General features: G+C 39.0%; 1 protein-coding gene across 1 annotated transcript; it reads right to left on the bottom strand.

Moving 5' to 3' along the window:
- Positions 1-486: 486 nt before the first annotated feature.
- LOC128514984 (tripartite motif-containing protein 16-like protein) lies at positions 487-14,539 on the bottom strand. The gene is made up of 6 exons (XM_053488943.1): positions 13,903-14,539; positions 2,684-2,779; positions 2,287-2,520; positions 1,988-2,159; positions 1,708-1,767; positions 487-1,183 (listed from the first exon to the last, which is right to left on the bottom strand). The coding sequence occupies exons 1-6, from the start codon at positions 14,497-14,499 to the stop codon at positions 648-650; spliced, it is 1,695 nt and encodes a 564-aa protein (XP_053344918.1). The 5' UTR covers positions 14,500-14,539; the 3' UTR covers positions 487-647.
- Between the last annotated feature and the right edge of the window lie 4,682 nt (positions 14,540-19,221).

The following is a 19,221-nucleotide window of genomic DNA, read 5'->3' as shown; positions in this document are numbered from 1 at the left end:
TAGACATTTACTGCTGTGTGATATTTAATTACATTAATATTGGAATTTATAACAGCTGATCTTTGTGAGTAATAAACCACAGATATTGATTTATTACTGAACTTTTATTTTTTATTAATTTCTTAATTACATTCATGGCACATAAATATTACTTTATGTGTTTATGCAGGTGTTACATACATACATTATAAAGATATTAATTTAGAAGATTAAAAAATTCACTGCATTACAAAAATTTACTTTTGATATTTTTTTTAAATTTGTGATTTTTTTAACAGATTAAAAAAAGTCTTTGTTAATATTTTTCAGCAGTGTGTGTGTGTGTGTGTGTGTGTGTGTATGTTTGGTCAGTTTTAAACATCTACTTTCAATAATGTAAATATAAAGTTATTCTAAAGTGACGTCTGATGTGCCGAATCTCACCACGGCTCTTCACACAGATACAACTTTATAATAATACATTTAATACATTTAATAATACATCTGTTTATTTTTATTAAACTATATTCAGTGTTAATATTTACTCTTTAATTGTTGCTGTGTTAAATTACTGAGCTGTTTGTGCAGCTGGATTGTGTGTTAGTGAGACAGATGACTGAGCAACAATGTGACAATGTGCAGGAATTTTACACAAAACACTACACACTTTATTCTGGATCACACAATCTCACAGTAGAGCCAGACCACCAGTTCGGCCCAAACCCAGCGTACAGAGGCTGAGTGAATGTGGTGTGGACTCTGTGGAGGAGCTTCATCGTGTCAGAGACGCTGTAGAAGGACAGAGTTCCTGCACTGTGATCCACATACACTCCTATTCTGGAGGATGATGGAGCTCTGAGATCAGTCTCAATATTGTTGTGATAGAAAGAGAGAGAAGAAGAAGAAGAACACTCCAGACTCCAGGACTGATTGTTGAGTCCAAACCCACACTCATTACCCTCTCCTTTCCTGCTGATGTCTTTATATGAGACTGATATGGACACACAAGCACCGCTCCACTCCACCTCCCAGTAACAGCGTCCACACACACTCTCCTTACACAACACCTGACGCCAGGAGTCAAATCTCTCTGGATGATCAGAGTACTGCTCCTCTCTCTCACTGTCTCTCACCGCTCTGTTCTTCTCAGACAAAATGAAGTTACGATGTGTCGTGTTGGGATCCAGAGTCAGATAACAGAAATCTAAAATAAAAGAGAAAAACAAACTGAACAATGTGAACATGTTTGGTTTAATTCACAGAATACTGTATATTCATGTAAAAAGTGAGACAGCTGTCTGTGTGCGCTGATATCTGAGGGAGAAATGTCTCAATAACACTTACAATTTTAATTTAAAGAAATTAAAAAACTGCTATTTATTCCAACTTGTCAGTATTTAGTATTTTCTATTGTTCTAATGGAAAATGTAGTTTTTTATTATTATTATTATTATCATATAAATATATATATATATATATATATATTTTTTTTTTTTTTTTTTTTTTTTTTTTTCTTGTGCGTGTGTAATATACATTTCACGAAATCTTCTCTGCTCTGTCTCTCTCTCACTCTCTCTTTTTCACTCTCACTAATAATAATAATTATTACTAATAATTAAATATACATTTTATATCACACAACATTCCTGCAAATCACCTGTGTATTTAATATTTTCTAAGCTGCTTTTAAAGAAAACAGTGTGTGTGTGTGTGTGTGTGTGTGTGTACATTTCAAAAACTCTTCTCTGCTCTGCGGCTCTGGTAGTGAAAAGACCTTAACTGCTTTAGCTGTGGAGAGAAAAATGGAAATGAAGACAAAAAGCATCATCAGGTTGTAAAAGATGGAAACAGTTTAAAGTGATACAGTCAGTTTATTCATTTTAAATCAGTATTTTAGTTCAAACTGTCTGCAGGAAGGTCAGCAGGAGCATTGCTAAGAAATAAGACTTCACAGAGCGAGTAAAGACGTCCATCATTGTGTTTCTCCAGCAGGAACAGCTCCTCTTACCATGTGGAGGGATTTTGTTGAATTCCTCCTCACAGAATTCCTCGAGTCTCTTCTTCAGATCTGAGAGAGAATTCCTCACTCCATCAAATGAGAGATGATGATGGACACTGATGCTGGATGTCTTAAACGTTGGTCTGTCCAATGGAGGAGACTGACGTCCAGAAGCTAAAGCCTACAGAAAGCAGATTAAATGTAAAACACACTTGTGACATCAGAGGACATTCACTGTTCCATTAACAGGAGGTGTTTTAGAGAGTGTGTGAGGAACAGCTGTGTGTGTAGATCAGACAGTGTGTTACCTGGAAGAACTGGATGTGATCGTGTGTGTGTGAAAGCTGCTCCAGCTCAGTGAGTCTCCTCTGAAGATCAGCAATCTCCTGCTCCAGTTGCTCCAGGAGTCGTTCAGCTCGACTCAGTTCAGTCTTCTCCTGAGCTCTGATCAGCTCCGTCACCTCCGAGCGCTTTTTCTCCATGGAGCTGATCAGCTCAGTAAAGATCCTCTCACTGTCCTCCACTGCTGTCTGTGCACTCCGCTGTTAGGACACACACACACACACACACACACACACACACACACACACACACAGTATTTAAAGCTCATCTATCATTCCCTCTCTTACTGCGACTCTAAATGACTCCATGTTGTCCATGTTGTGTGTGTTTCTAGGAGCAGCTCTGTCTCTGCTCACTGCTCACCTTTATAGTGTTCACAGCCTGTTTCAGCTCCTGCACCTTCTTCTGCTTCTCCTGGATTCTCTGCTGGGATTTCATCTGCTTCTCCTTTAACTTAATCTAAGGACAAAACAGTTACATTCAGCTTTTTATAAAGTACTTACATAGTAAGATAATTCATTATATAGAAACATTCATATTTCTCCGAGCTCTTCTTTATTTATGTTTATTTTTATTCTCTCTCTCTGTTTGAATTCGAAATTGATGTTTAAATCATATAATTTACTAGAGCACATGCAGTAATTGGCACATGTGTTATGGTCACTATCAGAATGTAGACGAACGTTTATATCATGTGACATATTCAAATGTGACAGGTGAAGCTTGTGGTTAGTTTGGTTAAAATGTCGAACCATAAGAAACAGTTTTTTTTGCGTTTGTATGCATTGAAGTGTTTGTCTTTTCCTGTTTCTGTTGGTGACGTAGGTTCCTGTTTTTGTACCGTTGCCGCAAAAGTTTCGCGTTTGTATCAGCATTTAAATTATATAGCTTTTACATTTATACAATAATAATATTAAATAGCAACTAGGTTTTGTTACGTTTTTTTAACCTATTGGACTTTTTGTTTTGTTTTTTTGCGCCTTCTGGAGAAGAACAGCAAACGGAATTCAGATCAGAACAACTAAACTTCGACTTAGGTACTTTATAATGGATAATATTCAGCTTGTTCAGTGTGTGAAATGCAGTATGTTTAGACATTCTTTCTCCGTCATTAATGATAACTTTACTTGTCATAGGTGTGTGTTTGCAAGCACTCTGACGGAGAAGATATAAGCACTAGAGGAGTGCATTCAAACTTTAGAGAGGGTTAGAGAGTGTGAGAGCAGCATTATTCCCATAGCAGAAAGCCTTCCTCAGTCAGAGGTTAGCAAGAATAAATTTTTAGAGGTGTTTAAACTAGCTAAGGCTATGTCCGATGAAGTTATCTACTTCGGTTCCATCCCAATGAGTCGTCGCGACATACAGTAGCTTACAGCAGGTTATGATCGCTGAACCGCTGGATGTCCAGGTGGTGCTCCGAAAATAATGTGGGCTTCATAGACAATTGGAAGACCTTTGAGGGCAAAGCTGGCCTGTTAGGGCGGGACGGTCTCCATCCCACTCGGGAAGGCGATGCTTTCATTTTCTGTAGTATAGCTCATAGTCTCAGAAGAGGCCTAGTTAATCGGTGACAATCCAGAGCACTGGATAAACCGTCCGCTAGCTGCATAGAGTCGTCACAGGGTTCACTATATTGAGACTGTGTCTGTTCATTTTATCACCGTCTGACCCCACAGAACTTGATCGGGCAACTGAATATTTAGAGTCGATGTTTTGTTATACCTTAGATAATGAACAGATGGTATTCATGCAGTATTCTGGTTTTACCGCCACGCCTCACGGTGGCAGCATTTGGGTTTGTGCGTTTGCTGGCTTTTACCGCTGAGTGGCGCTATATAACTATAGACTGACGCCTCGGGCTTCAGTTCATTCTCTCAAGGATTAATGAGCCGCACTCCTTTAGAGCTGCACGTAGTGGCGGATGAAATCAAGTGAAACTGTCACGCTCTCACGATCTAAGACCGCTCCATTTCCGTTCCCACGCTGTCATGCTCTTCATCACACACCCTTGTTTTTCCACGCTGTCATGTCACTTCCACACGCCTGCTCCGCCCCGCCTGCACACCGGTTTCTCATTCAGCCCTGATTTCCCTGAGCTTATAAGGAAGCGCAGTGCACCGGGTCTTTGCCAGATTATTGTGTATCTCGAACCAGTTTTCTCACGTTTACTTTGATAGCCTTCACGTTGCCAAGTTTTTTCCGATTCTCGTTTCTCTTCTCCTCGCCTTTCGATTCTGATTCGTTTGCTACGCTGACGGATTACACGGCTCACGACTCAACGCGCGCTCTCTCGACTACAGCTTATCTTCACGTCTCGGCACAGACACCACGCTGACGGACTTCCCGGGTCACGACCCAATGCGCGCTCTGTCGACTCCGGCTCGTCTTCACGTCTCGGCACAGACACCATGCTGATGGACTTCACGGCTCACGACCCAACACGCGCTTCCACGACTGCGGCTTATCTTCACGTCCCAGCACAAACACCACGCTGACGGATTTCCGGGCTCACTATCCAACGCACTCTCTTCCTGACTTCAACCCAGCGCCAAGCTCGCGGCACGATTTCAGCGCAAGCGGATTTCTCTGCTCTGCACACGCTCATTCATCCTCAACCAGTCAACGCCTCATCCCTGGATCCGCCTCTGCGCACCGATGGACACCACGTCTCTTCGTGACAGATCCTGACAGAAACACTGTAGTTAAACGAATTTATAATCACAGTATTGAAATTACAGTACAAATGTAGAATTTAAATTAAATTAAATCTTATTAGGATGAAATTTAAGCAAAGTAAATGTTAACACAGTGAGCCTTTAGATTTTATCATGTGTAATTAGAAAAGCTATGCATGTTTTTTTTGTCATGTTATATTTTGTGTTCTTTAAATTTTAAGTAGATTTATTAACTGAAATAAACTAAACTAAATGACCATAAAAATTCAAACATTGCCAGAATGTGCTACTGCGTCAGCAGATGTTGGTGTGTTTTTGCGTTATTATAAGAATTAAATGCAGTAGGTATGGTAGTAATTTTTTATAGGTTTTATGAGATTTTACTTACTTTTAATAAACAAAAGGTACCCATCGGAATATAATAGTCATTTTCTGTAGTAGATTTGAGAAGTGCTTGCCTAGGAATTCAAATTATACATAGGATGGGGAATCGTATGTGCAAAAGCTCACCATATAAGGCCTCCTGGAATGTGCTTGCCCAGGAAGGTGAGGTATACATAGAACGCATTGTATGGAGTATTTAAGCGAAGAGCGGTCAGAGATCAGTGTGACACTGCAGTCTCCCCCGGCCATTATTGCATGATAAATAAAGGTCGTTATCTTCTGAAATCAAAGCCTAAGTCTTCAATTAACTTCCATGACGAAGGCTGTTATGGTCATCATAATGTTCTTCAATAAATAATGAAAAACTTTTTAACAAATTTCATTTTTACATCCCAGCACCCCGTTGCACTGTACCACTGCCGGTAAAAACCTTAAAAAATACTAGTGAATCATTAAACGGATTTACAATCACAGTGCTAAAATTACAGTACAAATTTAGAACTTAAATTAAATATAGGTGTTTCTTAGTTCGAATTTAAGCAAAGTGAATGTTAACACAGTGAGCCTTTATATTTTATCATGTGTAATACTCGTGTAGCCAAAAAACTCTCGGTTACAGAGTGGGTGAGCTACAGGTGTTGTCAGATTAATGGGCAAAAACGATATATTAATAAACCTATATAAGATACATAGCCTTTATAAGACTCTACTTTTATTTAAATGCATGCACAATGAGAACAAAACGTTATGATTTTATAAAATAATGAAGGCAAACAGGGATACAGCGCTATTCTGTATCGGTTTCAGTAAACTTGAGCGCGTCAGAAACACGGAGAAACTCACAGACATGAAAAATATATACTTATAGAAAGCTAAATGTCTGCTTCATATAAACTAATGGGGAAAAAAATCTGCTTATGTAATTTGTATAAAACGTGGAATCCTGGCGCATCCACTGCTGCGGAGATGATGTGATGACATGAGCACTATCACAGCCGAAACTAAAGACATCAACTCATCAATGAATTATTAAAAAGGCCAGTCAGTTTCCTTGCTGTTTTCCCTGATGCATTTATAATCATTAGTCTACTTCTGCCGGTGCAGTGTTTCTTATCCCCACCCCCGTTCAAACGGCGTATTTGGAGAAAGGTTCGCCCGCGAGAGGTTGTGTGGTCCATTACAGCAAGACAGCGCTTATTTAACATGAATAAATGTGTGTTTGTTGTATTTCTGGGAAAGAGAAATCTCTTGTATCGACGCATGCGTTAATTCGACTTTAGATCAAAACTCAGCAAAGCGAAAGGGCGAGGGCGCCGCGGGTTCACGCGAACATTTTCAAATCACTAAAAGGCTTATTTATAACCACATTTCAGCTATTCACACACATGCATTGTGCTATGTTGCTTGTACACACTTTCATTTTTCATCTTCCCTTTGATCAAAATGCTCCCAATATGAGCCGACGAGCAGCTTTGTTTCAGTCAGAATATTCATATAGAATATTCATCACATATACTTGCTGATTAAACACTGCATTTTTTTTAAGTGAAAGCATGCACCATGTAAGCAGCTTTAATTATTAATGATTAAATAATTATTCAATTCTGGACATAAACATCTAAAATCACAATGATTATTATTATTTTGATTAATATTATCATGTTCTTTTGCTGTTTGGGTTCAGCGCTAAATGATTATGTGAAACTGAAGCGGTTCAAATCATGCTATGAGTCATTTTATTATACAAAGATTATTATGCTTTGCACGGACCACTGACTCCAAAATTGACATTTTTACCGCTAAAAATAAAAATGTTTTTACAAGCCCTTGAGCTGTTGTTTGTGCTGTTTTTTTTTAATAATAACAATTGACGGATAGTAAAATAACGAAAAAAATCCTAGATTTTTATTAAATACCATAACCAAATTAACTAGAAATAAGACCACTTCAGAAATCTCCACCACAACATTGTGCAATAGTGAGGACTTTAAGAACTTTTTTTAATAATATTGTAAATATCAGGCATAAAATTGAGGCTTTGAAACTGGACAGTGCAATTGATGCACACGTCAGATCGGAACCTAGAATAATTTACTCCCCTTGAAGAGAATGAACTAATTCCACTCATCTCTTTTGCAAATTCATCAACCTGTATATTAGATTCTATACCGACACATTTTCATAAACAGATAGTACCAGCAATAATAGAACCCTGTTGAGAATGATTAATTCCTCACTCAGCATTGGGTATGTTCCAAAACCTTTTAAATTATTAAACTGTTAATAAAACCAATTATTAAGAAACCTGACCTTGACCCTTGTCACCTGTCCAATTACAGGCTAATATCAAACCTCCCCTTCATCTCTAAGATTCTTGAAAAGATAGTAGCGGATCAGCTATGCTCATATCTATACTCAGCAAAAAAAAGAAACGCTCCTTTTTCAGGACTGTGTATTTCAACAATATTGTTGTAAAAATCCAAATAACTTTACAGATCTTCATTGTAAAGGGTTTAAACAATGTTTTCCATGCATGTTCAATTAACCATAATCAATTAATTAACATGCACCTGTGGAATGGTCATTAAGACCTTAACATCTTACAGAAAGTAGGCATTTAAGGTCACAGTTCTAAAAATGCAGAACACTAAAGAGACTTGTCTACCGACTGTGAAAAACACCCAAAGAAAGATGCCCAGGGTCCCTGCTCATCTGCGTGAACGTGCATTAAGCATGCTGCAGGGAGGCATGAGGACCGCTGATGTGGCTAGGGCAATAAATTGCCATGTCCGCACTGTGAGACGCCTAAGACGGCGCTACAGGGAGACAGGAAGGACAGCTGATCATCCTCGCAGTGGAAGACCACGTGTAACAACCCTCATACAGGCTTGGTACATCCGAATATCACACCTGCGTGACAGGTACAGGATGGCCACAACAACTGCCCGAGTCACACCAGGAACACACAATCCCTCCATTAGTGCTCAGACTGTCCGCAATAGGCAGTCCATGAGGAGGAGATGCACTGCAGTACTTCAAGCAGCTGGTGGCCACACCAGATACTGACTGGTACTTTTGATTTTGAGCCTTCCTTCATTCAGGGACACATTGTAAAACATTTTTAGTTTATGTCTTATGGTGTTGACTCTTTTAGTGGTCATACAAATATTTACACATTAAGTTTACTGAAAGTAAAAACATTTGAAAGTCAGAGGACGTTTCTTTTTTTGCTGAGTATACATAGAAATAGCATACATGAACTTTATCAGTCAGGATTTAGGCTCCATCACAGCACAAAAACAGCACTCGTTAAAGTAGTAAATGACCTCCTATTAGCCTCTGATCAGGGTTGTGCCATGTTATTTTATATATACTATATATATAGTAACATAACATCAACTGTGCACAACAGTGACCAGACGACGTGGTATGGGTTCGGCTGGGTTAAATAGTGTGACACAGGAGGTAGACACAGGTAACTTCAATTTAGTGTTAGTTTAACTTAATGGGGAACACTACACACATAGACACACTAGGGGGAGACAAAGCCATGGCTCAGTAATCTGGTGAGCAAGATTTTACTCCTCAGGGCGGAGGTGGCTCAGATGTGACACATATAACCCCATATTATCATCCCTGCACTGGCTACCTGTTAAGTTTAGAATTAATTACAAAATAGTATTACTTAGTTACAAGGCTTTAAATGGTTTAGCTCCCACATACCTAACCAGTCTTCTGATACGCTACAATCCACCACGCTCTTTAAGATCACAAAACTCCGGACTTCTGGTAGTTCCCAGAATTTTAAAATCCACAAAAGTAGGGCATTTTCATATTCAGCTCCAAAGCTTTGGAATAGCCTTCCAGACAGTGTTCGGGGAGCAGACACGGTTTCCCATAACCTCATACTGCAGTACATCTATCCTGAATGGCAACTTCGCTAATTCTCTCCATCTGTTCTGTATTTTTCTACCCATCCCGAGGCATCTGGAGATTGTACCAGCTTCAGTAGACAAAGGCCAAACCCTGCGAGGATCCTGAGGCAACCAGAGAAGGACCAGTTCCAACTGGATTCTGCTTCATGATGGTTGGAGTTTCACATGCTGCTCCTGTGCTTCCAGTGATCCAGACCCCATCTGCCCTTTGCACCTACTGACTCATCCCTATGCTCAACCGGCACTTATGTTAATTTAAATAACTTCTGTTATATTGAACTTTCACCTGCACAACACACATGATGTTATTTCTATCTGTTATCACCCAGATGAGGATGGGTTCCCTGTTGAGTCTGGGTCCTTTCAATGTTTCTTCCTATTGCCATCTCAGGGAGTTTTTCCTTGCCAGTGTCGCCGTCACCCTTGGTTTGCTTATCAGAGACATTTCATTCATCATGCATTCATCTCATTATTATCTAGACACATTTTTCTCGCACATACACATTTTATTATTATTATTATTATTAGTTTTTTGTTTGTTTTTGTTTTTTCAAATTAAAATTGAAAAAATTAATTTCTTTAATTTTTGTGAAGCTGCTTTAAGACAATGACCATTGTTAAAAGCGCTATATAAATTAAAAGCGAATTGAATTGAAATGAATTATCTGTCGGATTTATTTTTACGTTTTTTTAAAGGTAAAGTGCTGGTTAATTTGTTTTATGTTTTTTTGTGTTAATTATTTTTATATTTTGTGTTTATTATTTTTATGTATTTATTTTTGGGGGCTGTAGAACAAATAATTTGAGTTTCCAATATTTCCTATGGGACAATTAAATTTGGTTTACAAGTGTTTTGGAATACGAGCCCGCTTCCGGAACGAATTATGCTCGTAATCCAAGGTTCCAATATATATATATATATATATATATATATATATATATATATATATATACACATTAACATTTAAAAGTTTGGGGTCACTTACTCTAACTCCATAATCGTTCTTGATTTTTATTTCTTTCTACATTGTAAATGAATGCTGAAGGCGTCCAAAAAAATGCATTAATTTCCTTTAAACAGTTAATGGTGAGATGTTTCTGCTACTTCTGCTCTGTAAAGACTTCATAACGCTTCTAATCTGGGGTGCTGTTAATTGGTCATTTTTCAGGCTGAATGCCTCTAAATGAACTTCTCGTCTGCGAGGGAGGTTTTGTTCTTGCCCTCCTGGGACGGCCTTCATGAGAGCCAGTTTCATTATGGTGCTTGACGGATTTTGCAAATGCGCTTGACAATAATGTTCTTGCAAGAACTATTACAGAAAGGGTGACCTTCATGTCTTAAAATAACAACTAACTGTTGTTTTTGTTGTTGTTATGTAATTACCTAATTCCACTCTGTTGTTACGTAATTACCTAATTGTCGTTAGGTAATTACCTAATTATATTTATATACAGAGGTGGAAAGAGTAATACAATTTTGTACTTAAGTAAAAGTACTGTTACTTTAATGAACTTTTACTGAAGTACAAGTAAAGTTAACCTTATAAAAATCTACTCAAGTAATATCAGAATCAGAAAGAGTTTTATTGCCAAGTACGCTTGCCAATAGGTTGACATTAAATGGAGTAGGGTGTGAGATACTTTTAAATAAGTTACATAACTATCTAAAATTTGTGGTATTATACAGTATATTGCACAGTGGTACTGTACACAATATTGCACATATATTTATTGACAGTTAGAATGATGTTCACCTGTTCATGAGGTAGATTGCCTGGGGGAAAAATTAATGAACTTATTCTAGTACTGTTTACTAGATCAACGAAAGTCACAAGAGCAGAGTCTTGGGTTTAATCTTACGGTTTAGTTATGAAACAAGCACCAACTTCAGCAAGGTATGCGGCTTTGTTTGTTTACTTATGTTATGTTTTGTTCTCATCCGTTGGTTCGCCTCCAGCTAAGGGAATCACGGCATTGCTGATTGGTTGGTGCGCGGTTGTAGAGATGACGTCTGTCGGGAAAGCCCTTCGGTGAGGCGTTGGTTGCCTGGTTACCGATGGCTGCGCTCTGGAACTTCTCCTGTAGGTTTCTTCATTGCGGGACTTTGGAGTTCTGGCACAAAGTCTTGTTGAGAGTTCTTGAAGAGCGGATGACACCAGCAGCAGCGGCGTAGCGCCCGCAAGGGCGGAAGCCCGAGCTGCTTGGAAGATGTTTTAGGTTGCAGTCGTAAATGTTAACTTTTTCTGAACTTCCACTCCTTAGGGTTTTTTTCCCTTCTGTGTCAGTCCGTCCCACGGGTGGTTGGTCCTATTGGATGTGGTTGTAGGGCTTAGCCACGCCTCATGTGGTTCCTACTGTTGTGCATACATTAGCCCTGTGTTTTTACATTAGTCATGTGGGACCCATCCGGTTGGAGTTTTTAATACTTTCTATACAGTAATTTTGCATGAGCTCTCTTCATGCTGTCAATTTCCCATGTTCACCAACGTTCTTTGAATAAAGCCAGCTTTAGATTGACATCAAACATTACATATCTTACCCACTCATTCCTTCCTTTATCTAATAAAAAGGGGTTTGTACATGCTGATTACACCTTCAAAGTTATGAATAATAATTAAACATACACACAGGAATAAAACATACTGAGTAAATATATGTATATGCGTTTTGCCCTACTGGCACACTTTAAAGATGTTTAAAATAGTGTTGATGCCATATGCCTATGTTTTTTTAAGGGGATGAGCTCCAGAGGTCAGGAGAGTGTCCAGGTGTGACTCAGTCTCCCCCCAGCTCGGGGTGAAGCTGTAAAACTGTCTGCTTTGTTTACCGGATCACCAATTTACAGCCTTGGTTTTGGGGTTTACTTTAAAAGTACCTGATCTTATGCCTTGTGAGGTTTCCTGCAGCTTAGTCTGCAACAGACGCTCCTTCATGATCGCGGACCAGATAAGATTATTAGGAAGGCGAACATTCCTGCTGGGAGAGGGTCCCTGGAGCGTGATCCCTTGATTGCTCTCTCTGTGTGGGATCCCTGTTATTCGCTACAAATGATTGTGTCTTTGTTTGTGCACACATCATATAAAAACTACTGAGCTTATTTTAATGGTGTTTAATGGCTGAGCTTGAGGTAACATATGGGCTTTATTTCATCTTAATTGGCGCACAGGATCAGATGACATGCTAATTTAAAATTTCAGTGGAAAAAACGCTCATCATTAAAAAGCATCTACTTTTTTTTAACAAAAGCTATTAGTTGATCTCAAAATTCACCATATGGAGTTGTATGTTTTATAAAACACATGTATGAGGATGCAATAAAATTCCACTTGAACTAACCTAATGTATACAGGTGCACCTCAACAAATTAGAATATCCTTAAAAAGTTTTTTTTTTTAAGATTTAGAAAAACTGAAACTCATATATTATATGAATTCAGTACACACAGACATATATTTCAAGTGTTAATTTTTTTTATTTTGATGATTATGGCTTACAGCTTATGAAAAATGAAAATTCACTATTTCATATAATTAAAATATTGTGAAAAAGTTCAACATTGGAGACTCATGATGCCACACTCTAATCAGATAATTAATAAAGGTTTCCTGAGTCTTTAAATTGTATCTCAGTCTGGTTAAGTAGGCTGCCTGAGCCAATAAATGGAAGGAAAAAAAGTGGTAGAAAAGGGTGCACAAGCAAAATGGATAATTTTATTTAGATATCAAGGTCTTAAAATCTGGAGGAAGAGAGAAAAGGGACAGAATCCAAGTTGCTTGAGGTGCAGTATAATCTTTGCACAGTCAGTGATGGGTTGAGGAGCGATGTCATCTGCTGGTGTCGGTCTACTGTGTTTTATCAGGTCCAAGGTCAGCACAGGCGTCTACCAGGAAGTTTTAAAGCACTTTATGCTTCCCTCTGCTAACCGGCTTTATGGAGATGTCGATTGCATTTACCAGCAGGACTTGGCACAATGCCAAAAGCAATAATGCCTGGTTTATGGATCATTTGTGTTCCTGCTTGATTAGCCAGGAAAGTCCCACTATCTAAACCCCATAGAGAACCAATAAAGTATTGTGAAGGGGAAGATGTGAGACACCAGACCCAACAATGCAGAAAAACTAAAAAACGATTACAGAGCAACCTGGGCTTCCATACAGTAACACCTCAGCAGTGCCACTGACTGATCACCTTCATGCCACACCGTATTGCTGCAGTAATGCGGCGTTTCCTAAGGTACTGAGTTTTTAGTATTTATTAGCTGTAAGCCATTATCATCAAAATTCAAAGAAAAAAACACTTAAAATATATCAGTCTGTGTGTAATCAATCTACAGTATATAATATACGAGTTTCACTTATAAACCTGAATTACTGAAATAAATCACCTTTTGGCTGATATACTAATTTACTTAGATGTAACTGTGTATGTGTAATCATGTATATTACATACATTATCTAATATAATTACTTTATATGGAAACTACTAATAGTAATATTACTTTTATAAGTAACTACCGCAACACTGTACACATGTTACTAGACAGAAACTATCATTAAGAATCCATCCTGGAAATGTTTCTGATTCTCACCTGTTTCTCAGCTCTTTCTGCTGCGGCTATGATGGTGTCATGGCCTTTATGTTTATCCAACATGCACAAGGAGCAAATACAGGTTTGATCAGTACGGCAGTAGATCTTCAGCACTTCATCATGTTCAGAGCAGATCTTCTCTTGTAGTTTTGCTGAAGCTTCAATTAATTTGTGTTTTTTCAAAACAGGAACTTCATAATGAGGTTTCAGATGAGTTTCACAAAATGAAGCTAAACAGACCAGACAGGACTTGATGGCTTTGTGTTTTCTCCTGGTGCAGAAATCACACTCCACATCTCCAGGTTCAGTGTAACAGTGAGCAGGAGAAGCAGCTTGGACTTCAGTCTTCTTCTTCTTCAGTTTCTCCACCACTTCAGCCAGCATGTTGTGTCTGCGTAGAACAGGCCTTGGAGTGAAAGTGTCTCTGCACTGAGGACAGCTGTAGACGCCCTTCTGATCCTCCTGATCCCAGCAGCCATTAATACACACCTTACAGAAACTGTGACCACAGGGGATAGCCACCGGATCCTTCAGGAGATCCAGACACACTGGACAGATGAACTGATCCTGATCTACTGAAATACTGGCCTCAGCCATTTTCCTGCACTAACACACTGAGAGAGAGAGAGAGAGAGAGAGAAAGTGAGAGACAGAGAGACAGTCTAAGTTTTGTTTTGTTTGACAAGAACTTCCTGGTTCTGTGTGTGTAAGAGAGAGTGTGAGAGGAGGAGCTAAAAATGAGGGAGGGCATGAATACACTTCTGTTAACCGTTTCATCTTCCTTTAGTCCATGAATATATGGAGATGTAAATTATTCCTGCCTACAAAACACCTGAAGTAATCCTTTGGCCTTGTTAAGAAATACATTTTACATAGTTTATAGGTATTTTTATACATTTATTTACTCATACATTTTTCTATTTTTCCTCAGTCAGTGTGGACACTTCCATGGTGTGTGTAGTGAAACCTATAAAAGATTATGGTACACAACATGCTTTAGTCAAATCTATTTAATAATAAAACAAAAAAAAAAAATCACATAAGTAATAGTTTTTATAACATTTTAAAACACTAATTTTGTCACGCTCTCAGCGTTTCGCGCTGATCCAAGACCGCACCTGTCATTTGACATTTCCGTTCCCACGCTGTCATGCTCTTCATCACGTACCCTTGTTTTCCCACGCTGTTATGTCATTTCCCACGCCCCCGGTCCGCCCCGCCTGCACACCGGTTTCTCATTCAGAGCTGATTTCCCTGAGCTTATACGGAAGCGCAGCGCACCATGTCTTTGTCAGATTATTGTGTATCTCGAACCAATTCTCTCGCGTTCATTTTGATAGCCTCTACGTTGCCAAGTTTTTTTCCCGATTCTCCTTTCTCTTCTCCTTGCCTTCCGATTCTGATTTGTTTGCCACGATGACGGATTTCACGGCTCACAACCCAACCCGTGCTCTCTCGACTATGGCTTATCTTCACGTCTCGGCACAGACACCACGCTGACGGATTTCACGGCTCACGATCCAACACGCCGTCTCCTCGACTACGAACCAGCTCCACGCTCGCGGCACGTTTCCTGGATTAGCGGACCTCCTGGCCCGATACGCACGCACTCATTCATCCAAGAACAGTCAACGCCTTGTTCCTGCACCTGCCCCTGGATCCGCCTCTGCGAACCGACGGACACAACGTCCCCTCTGACAGAATAATCTGGCCACTATGGATCTACCAGGATTAGACAGGATTAGACAGGATGAAACAGGCGCTGGAGAATCAAGGCGCTCTTCTTGGTAAACATCAGAAGGAGCTGGTCACCACCAGGCAGATGCTCGCTGACCTCACCGCCCATATGCAGCACCTCCAGACGCCTACAGCGCGGTCCACACTAATGGACCTCCCGCAAGGGGCCACGCCTGCCAGCCCCTTCCACTTACGGTGGAGAGCCAGGTACATGCAGATCCTTTCTGTCTAAAGGTTCCCTGATTTTTGAACTTCAGGCCTCCACCTTCTTTTCTGAAAGATCCAAGGTAGCCTACGTTATCGCTCTTCTCACAGGTAGGGCCTGAGAGTGAAGCACGGCCCTCTGGACCGCACGTGAACCATGTTGTGACACATTTGCAGACTCCTTTGCAGAGGCCGGAACCAAGCTACTACGTCTCCGCCAGGGGTCACGTTCCGCTTATGACTACGCCATCGAGTTTCGGACCTAAGCTGCCTCTGACCTCCATGAACTCATGGATCTTGCTGGGAGGATTGACTCGCGTCTTCGCTCCACCCGGAGGTCACCCCCTGCCAGGAGACCTTCACCCCCCAGGTCAGGAGGAGCCTATGCAGCTGGGCAAAACTCGCATCTCCGATGAGGAGAGACACCGCTGCTGAAGGACTGCCCATTAAAAGGAGGTGCCCTCTAGTCAGACTGGGAGCCCTAGAGGGCGCTTCTTCCGATAAACTCCCAGAACCCCGCCCACGTCTCCGTAACACTAGTTATCAGCGGCCAACCTCACCCCATCCAGGCGCTCATTGACTCCGGCTCTGATCGAAATCTTATCAGCTCCATGACGGCCAGGGCGTTGCGGGTCCCCTGCCCTACACTGGATCATCCACTGTCCGTGGATGCACAGAAAATGTGAAAGAATGGGAATTGAGCCCATAAGTTTTTGCTTATGTACTGTATAAAGAATTTGCCAAACAAAATACAAAAGTTAAAAATATATTCTTTAGATTTGTTGACAGAGTCAAAGTAATAGCAAATAATATATTTTAAGCTGAAAGAATGTGCAAAGACAAGGGGTTTGTTTAAATGAGAATACAAATCAACCCAAAACTTCTGAACAAATTCACAAGAAAAAAATAAATGTATTAAGGTTTCATCTATGTTGCCACAAAATGTGCAGGTACTAGGAGTATTAACATATTTGAAAACAGTTGAGTTAACAGGATATATTTTATGCAGTATTTTATGGTGTACTTCTTATTCGGGAGAAAATATTTGTGAGGCAACAACCACTTTCTTCTCCAATCTATATTATTAATTAAGGCAGCCCAATGCGAGTTTATTATACATAGAATTACATTTTAAGATAAAGGAGAGGCCTCTGTTTTTATTAAAAATTTAATTAGCAATAAAGAACCATACAGAATTTGAACTCATTAAACACCTTCTTATCCAATTTATTTTTAACGTGTACACTGTATTATGAAAGTTTATAGCCTTAAGTCTTCCATCACTTCTACAATTAGATATCACTTATTTTTTAAGTTGAAACCTGTTTTTCCAGATAAAATTGAAAAAAAAGTTTATTGATACTTTTAATAGCACAAACATTGACATATAAAAAGATTGTGAAGGATAGATGAAGCAAGAAAGATCTTCTGCTTTAGAGAGGAGAACCCTACCATAAAGAGATAGATCTCTTTTTAACCAAAGTTCAAAAATATTTTGAGTCTTCTTTATTCTGCTGGGGAAATTAAGCTGCTGTCTAGCTATTAAATTTTTTGACACATAGATACCCAAATATTTTATTGTGTCTTTGACTGGAATACCTTCAATTCACACATCATCACATTTATGCAGTGTCATCATCTCACATTTGGCTTTAACCCTGAAGCACATAAAAATTGTTTAATTATCTGAATGGCTTTACAGAGTTTACTTTTATCCTTTATCCTAAAAAAGAGAGGCGTCATCAGCTAGCTGAGAAATTATAATTTCCCTATCAAAAATGGAAATTCCCTTTAAATTCTGATTGTGCACAATACTTAAAGATAATAATTCAGTAACCAAAATGAATAAAAAAGGTGAAATCGGGCAACCCTGTCTGACCCCATGTTTTATAGAAAATCTTTGTGAGGTAACATATTTACTATGACAGAGCTGGTAATTCCTGTATAAAACATTTAAATTATATTGATAAAGGAAGACCTAAAACCAAACAATTTGAGAGAAATTCATGCTTAATGGTGTCAAAGGCCTTATAAAAGTCCAAAAAAGTATAACAGCTTTAGATTTCACGAAGTCAGAATAATCCAATAAATCAAAAATTAGTCTGATATTATTACTAATCTGCCTTCCTTTAACAAAACCCGACTGTTTTTGAAATAATATGATTAATCTTAAATTTTAATCTATTTGCAGAAACCAAGGCCAAGATCTTGTAATCAACTGTGAGAGGTATATGTCTGTGGAGATTCATTCATTCAGGTAGAAGTTTTATCTAAATAAAGTTTAATTTACAAAATGACTGGACTTACAAACTTACTTAAAAACACAAGACGTTTCAGTGTTCATCCAAACACCTTCATCAGTTGTTTGGTGCACAGGAAGTAACTCTGGAAAATGTAGACACAAAGGGGTCACATGATCTAAATCACATGACAGGTGTTAGTCCAATTGTGTGCCAGAGAAGATGGTGCTCCAGCAGCTTAAACAGATTTTCCCTCCCCTGCCTGTGAGGGGGAGTCAGTTGGCTTGTCTGCAAAGCGCCGGGGCAATGTTCTCAAAACAGCATTGTATGATGAGGACAAATGATGTCACAGTCCCCCGCCTCTGGGTTACCCATTTACAAAAAGAGCAACACAGTTCTAATGATCAAGATGTTCATATTCTGGACAGAGAGGATGGATGGTTTAAGAGAGGCGTCAAGGAGGCCATCTATTTGAAAGTAGAGCGACCTTCTTTAAACAGAGGTGGGGGACTGCGACATCATTTGTCCTCATCATACAATGCTAAACAATTAGACTAACACCTGTCATGTGATTTAGATCATGTGACCCCTTTGTGTCTACAATTGCCAGAGTTACTTCCTGTGCACCAAACAACTGATGAAGGTGTTTGGATGAACACTGAAACGTCTTGTGTTTTTAAGTAAGTTTGTAAGTCCAGTCGTTTTGTAAATTTAACTTTATTTAAAAGGAAAAATGTGAGAAGTTTAATACCTGTTTCATTGATAAAGTCATTTTTCTTTGAACAACACATTCGAAGTAAAGGGGATTGTATTGAATCCCAGAAATTAATGTAAAATTCAACGGAAAATCCAACACCGGGGGAGTTCTTTTTTTTTTTTTCATGGAAAATAGAGCAGATTTAATTTCTTCAATTGTTAAAGAGGCCTCACAATTATCTTTAAAATCATTATCAATGACAGGAATGTGATTCTTAATTGTTTTAAAAGAAATTCTCACAAATATCCATATTAAATTTAGAAGTATAAAGGTCATTATAAAGGGCAGTAACAAAAAAATTAATTTTGGATCAGTGCATTTGACACCATCAATATTCAAAGCTGTCAAAGATTTTTTTTTTATAAAACAAAAAAAAAACGT

This window comes from Clarias gariepinus, chromosome 2 (genome assembly GCF_024256425.1).
Source record: "Clarias gariepinus isolate MV-2021 ecotype Netherlands chromosome 2, CGAR_prim_01v2, whole genome shotgun sequence".
Classification (NCBI taxonomy): domain Eukaryota; kingdom Metazoa; phylum Chordata; class Actinopteri; order Siluriformes; family Clariidae; genus Clarias; species Clarias gariepinus.
The sequence above is the reverse complement of the archived record's forward strand: the minus strand, read 5'-3'. Positions and strand labels throughout refer to the sequence as shown.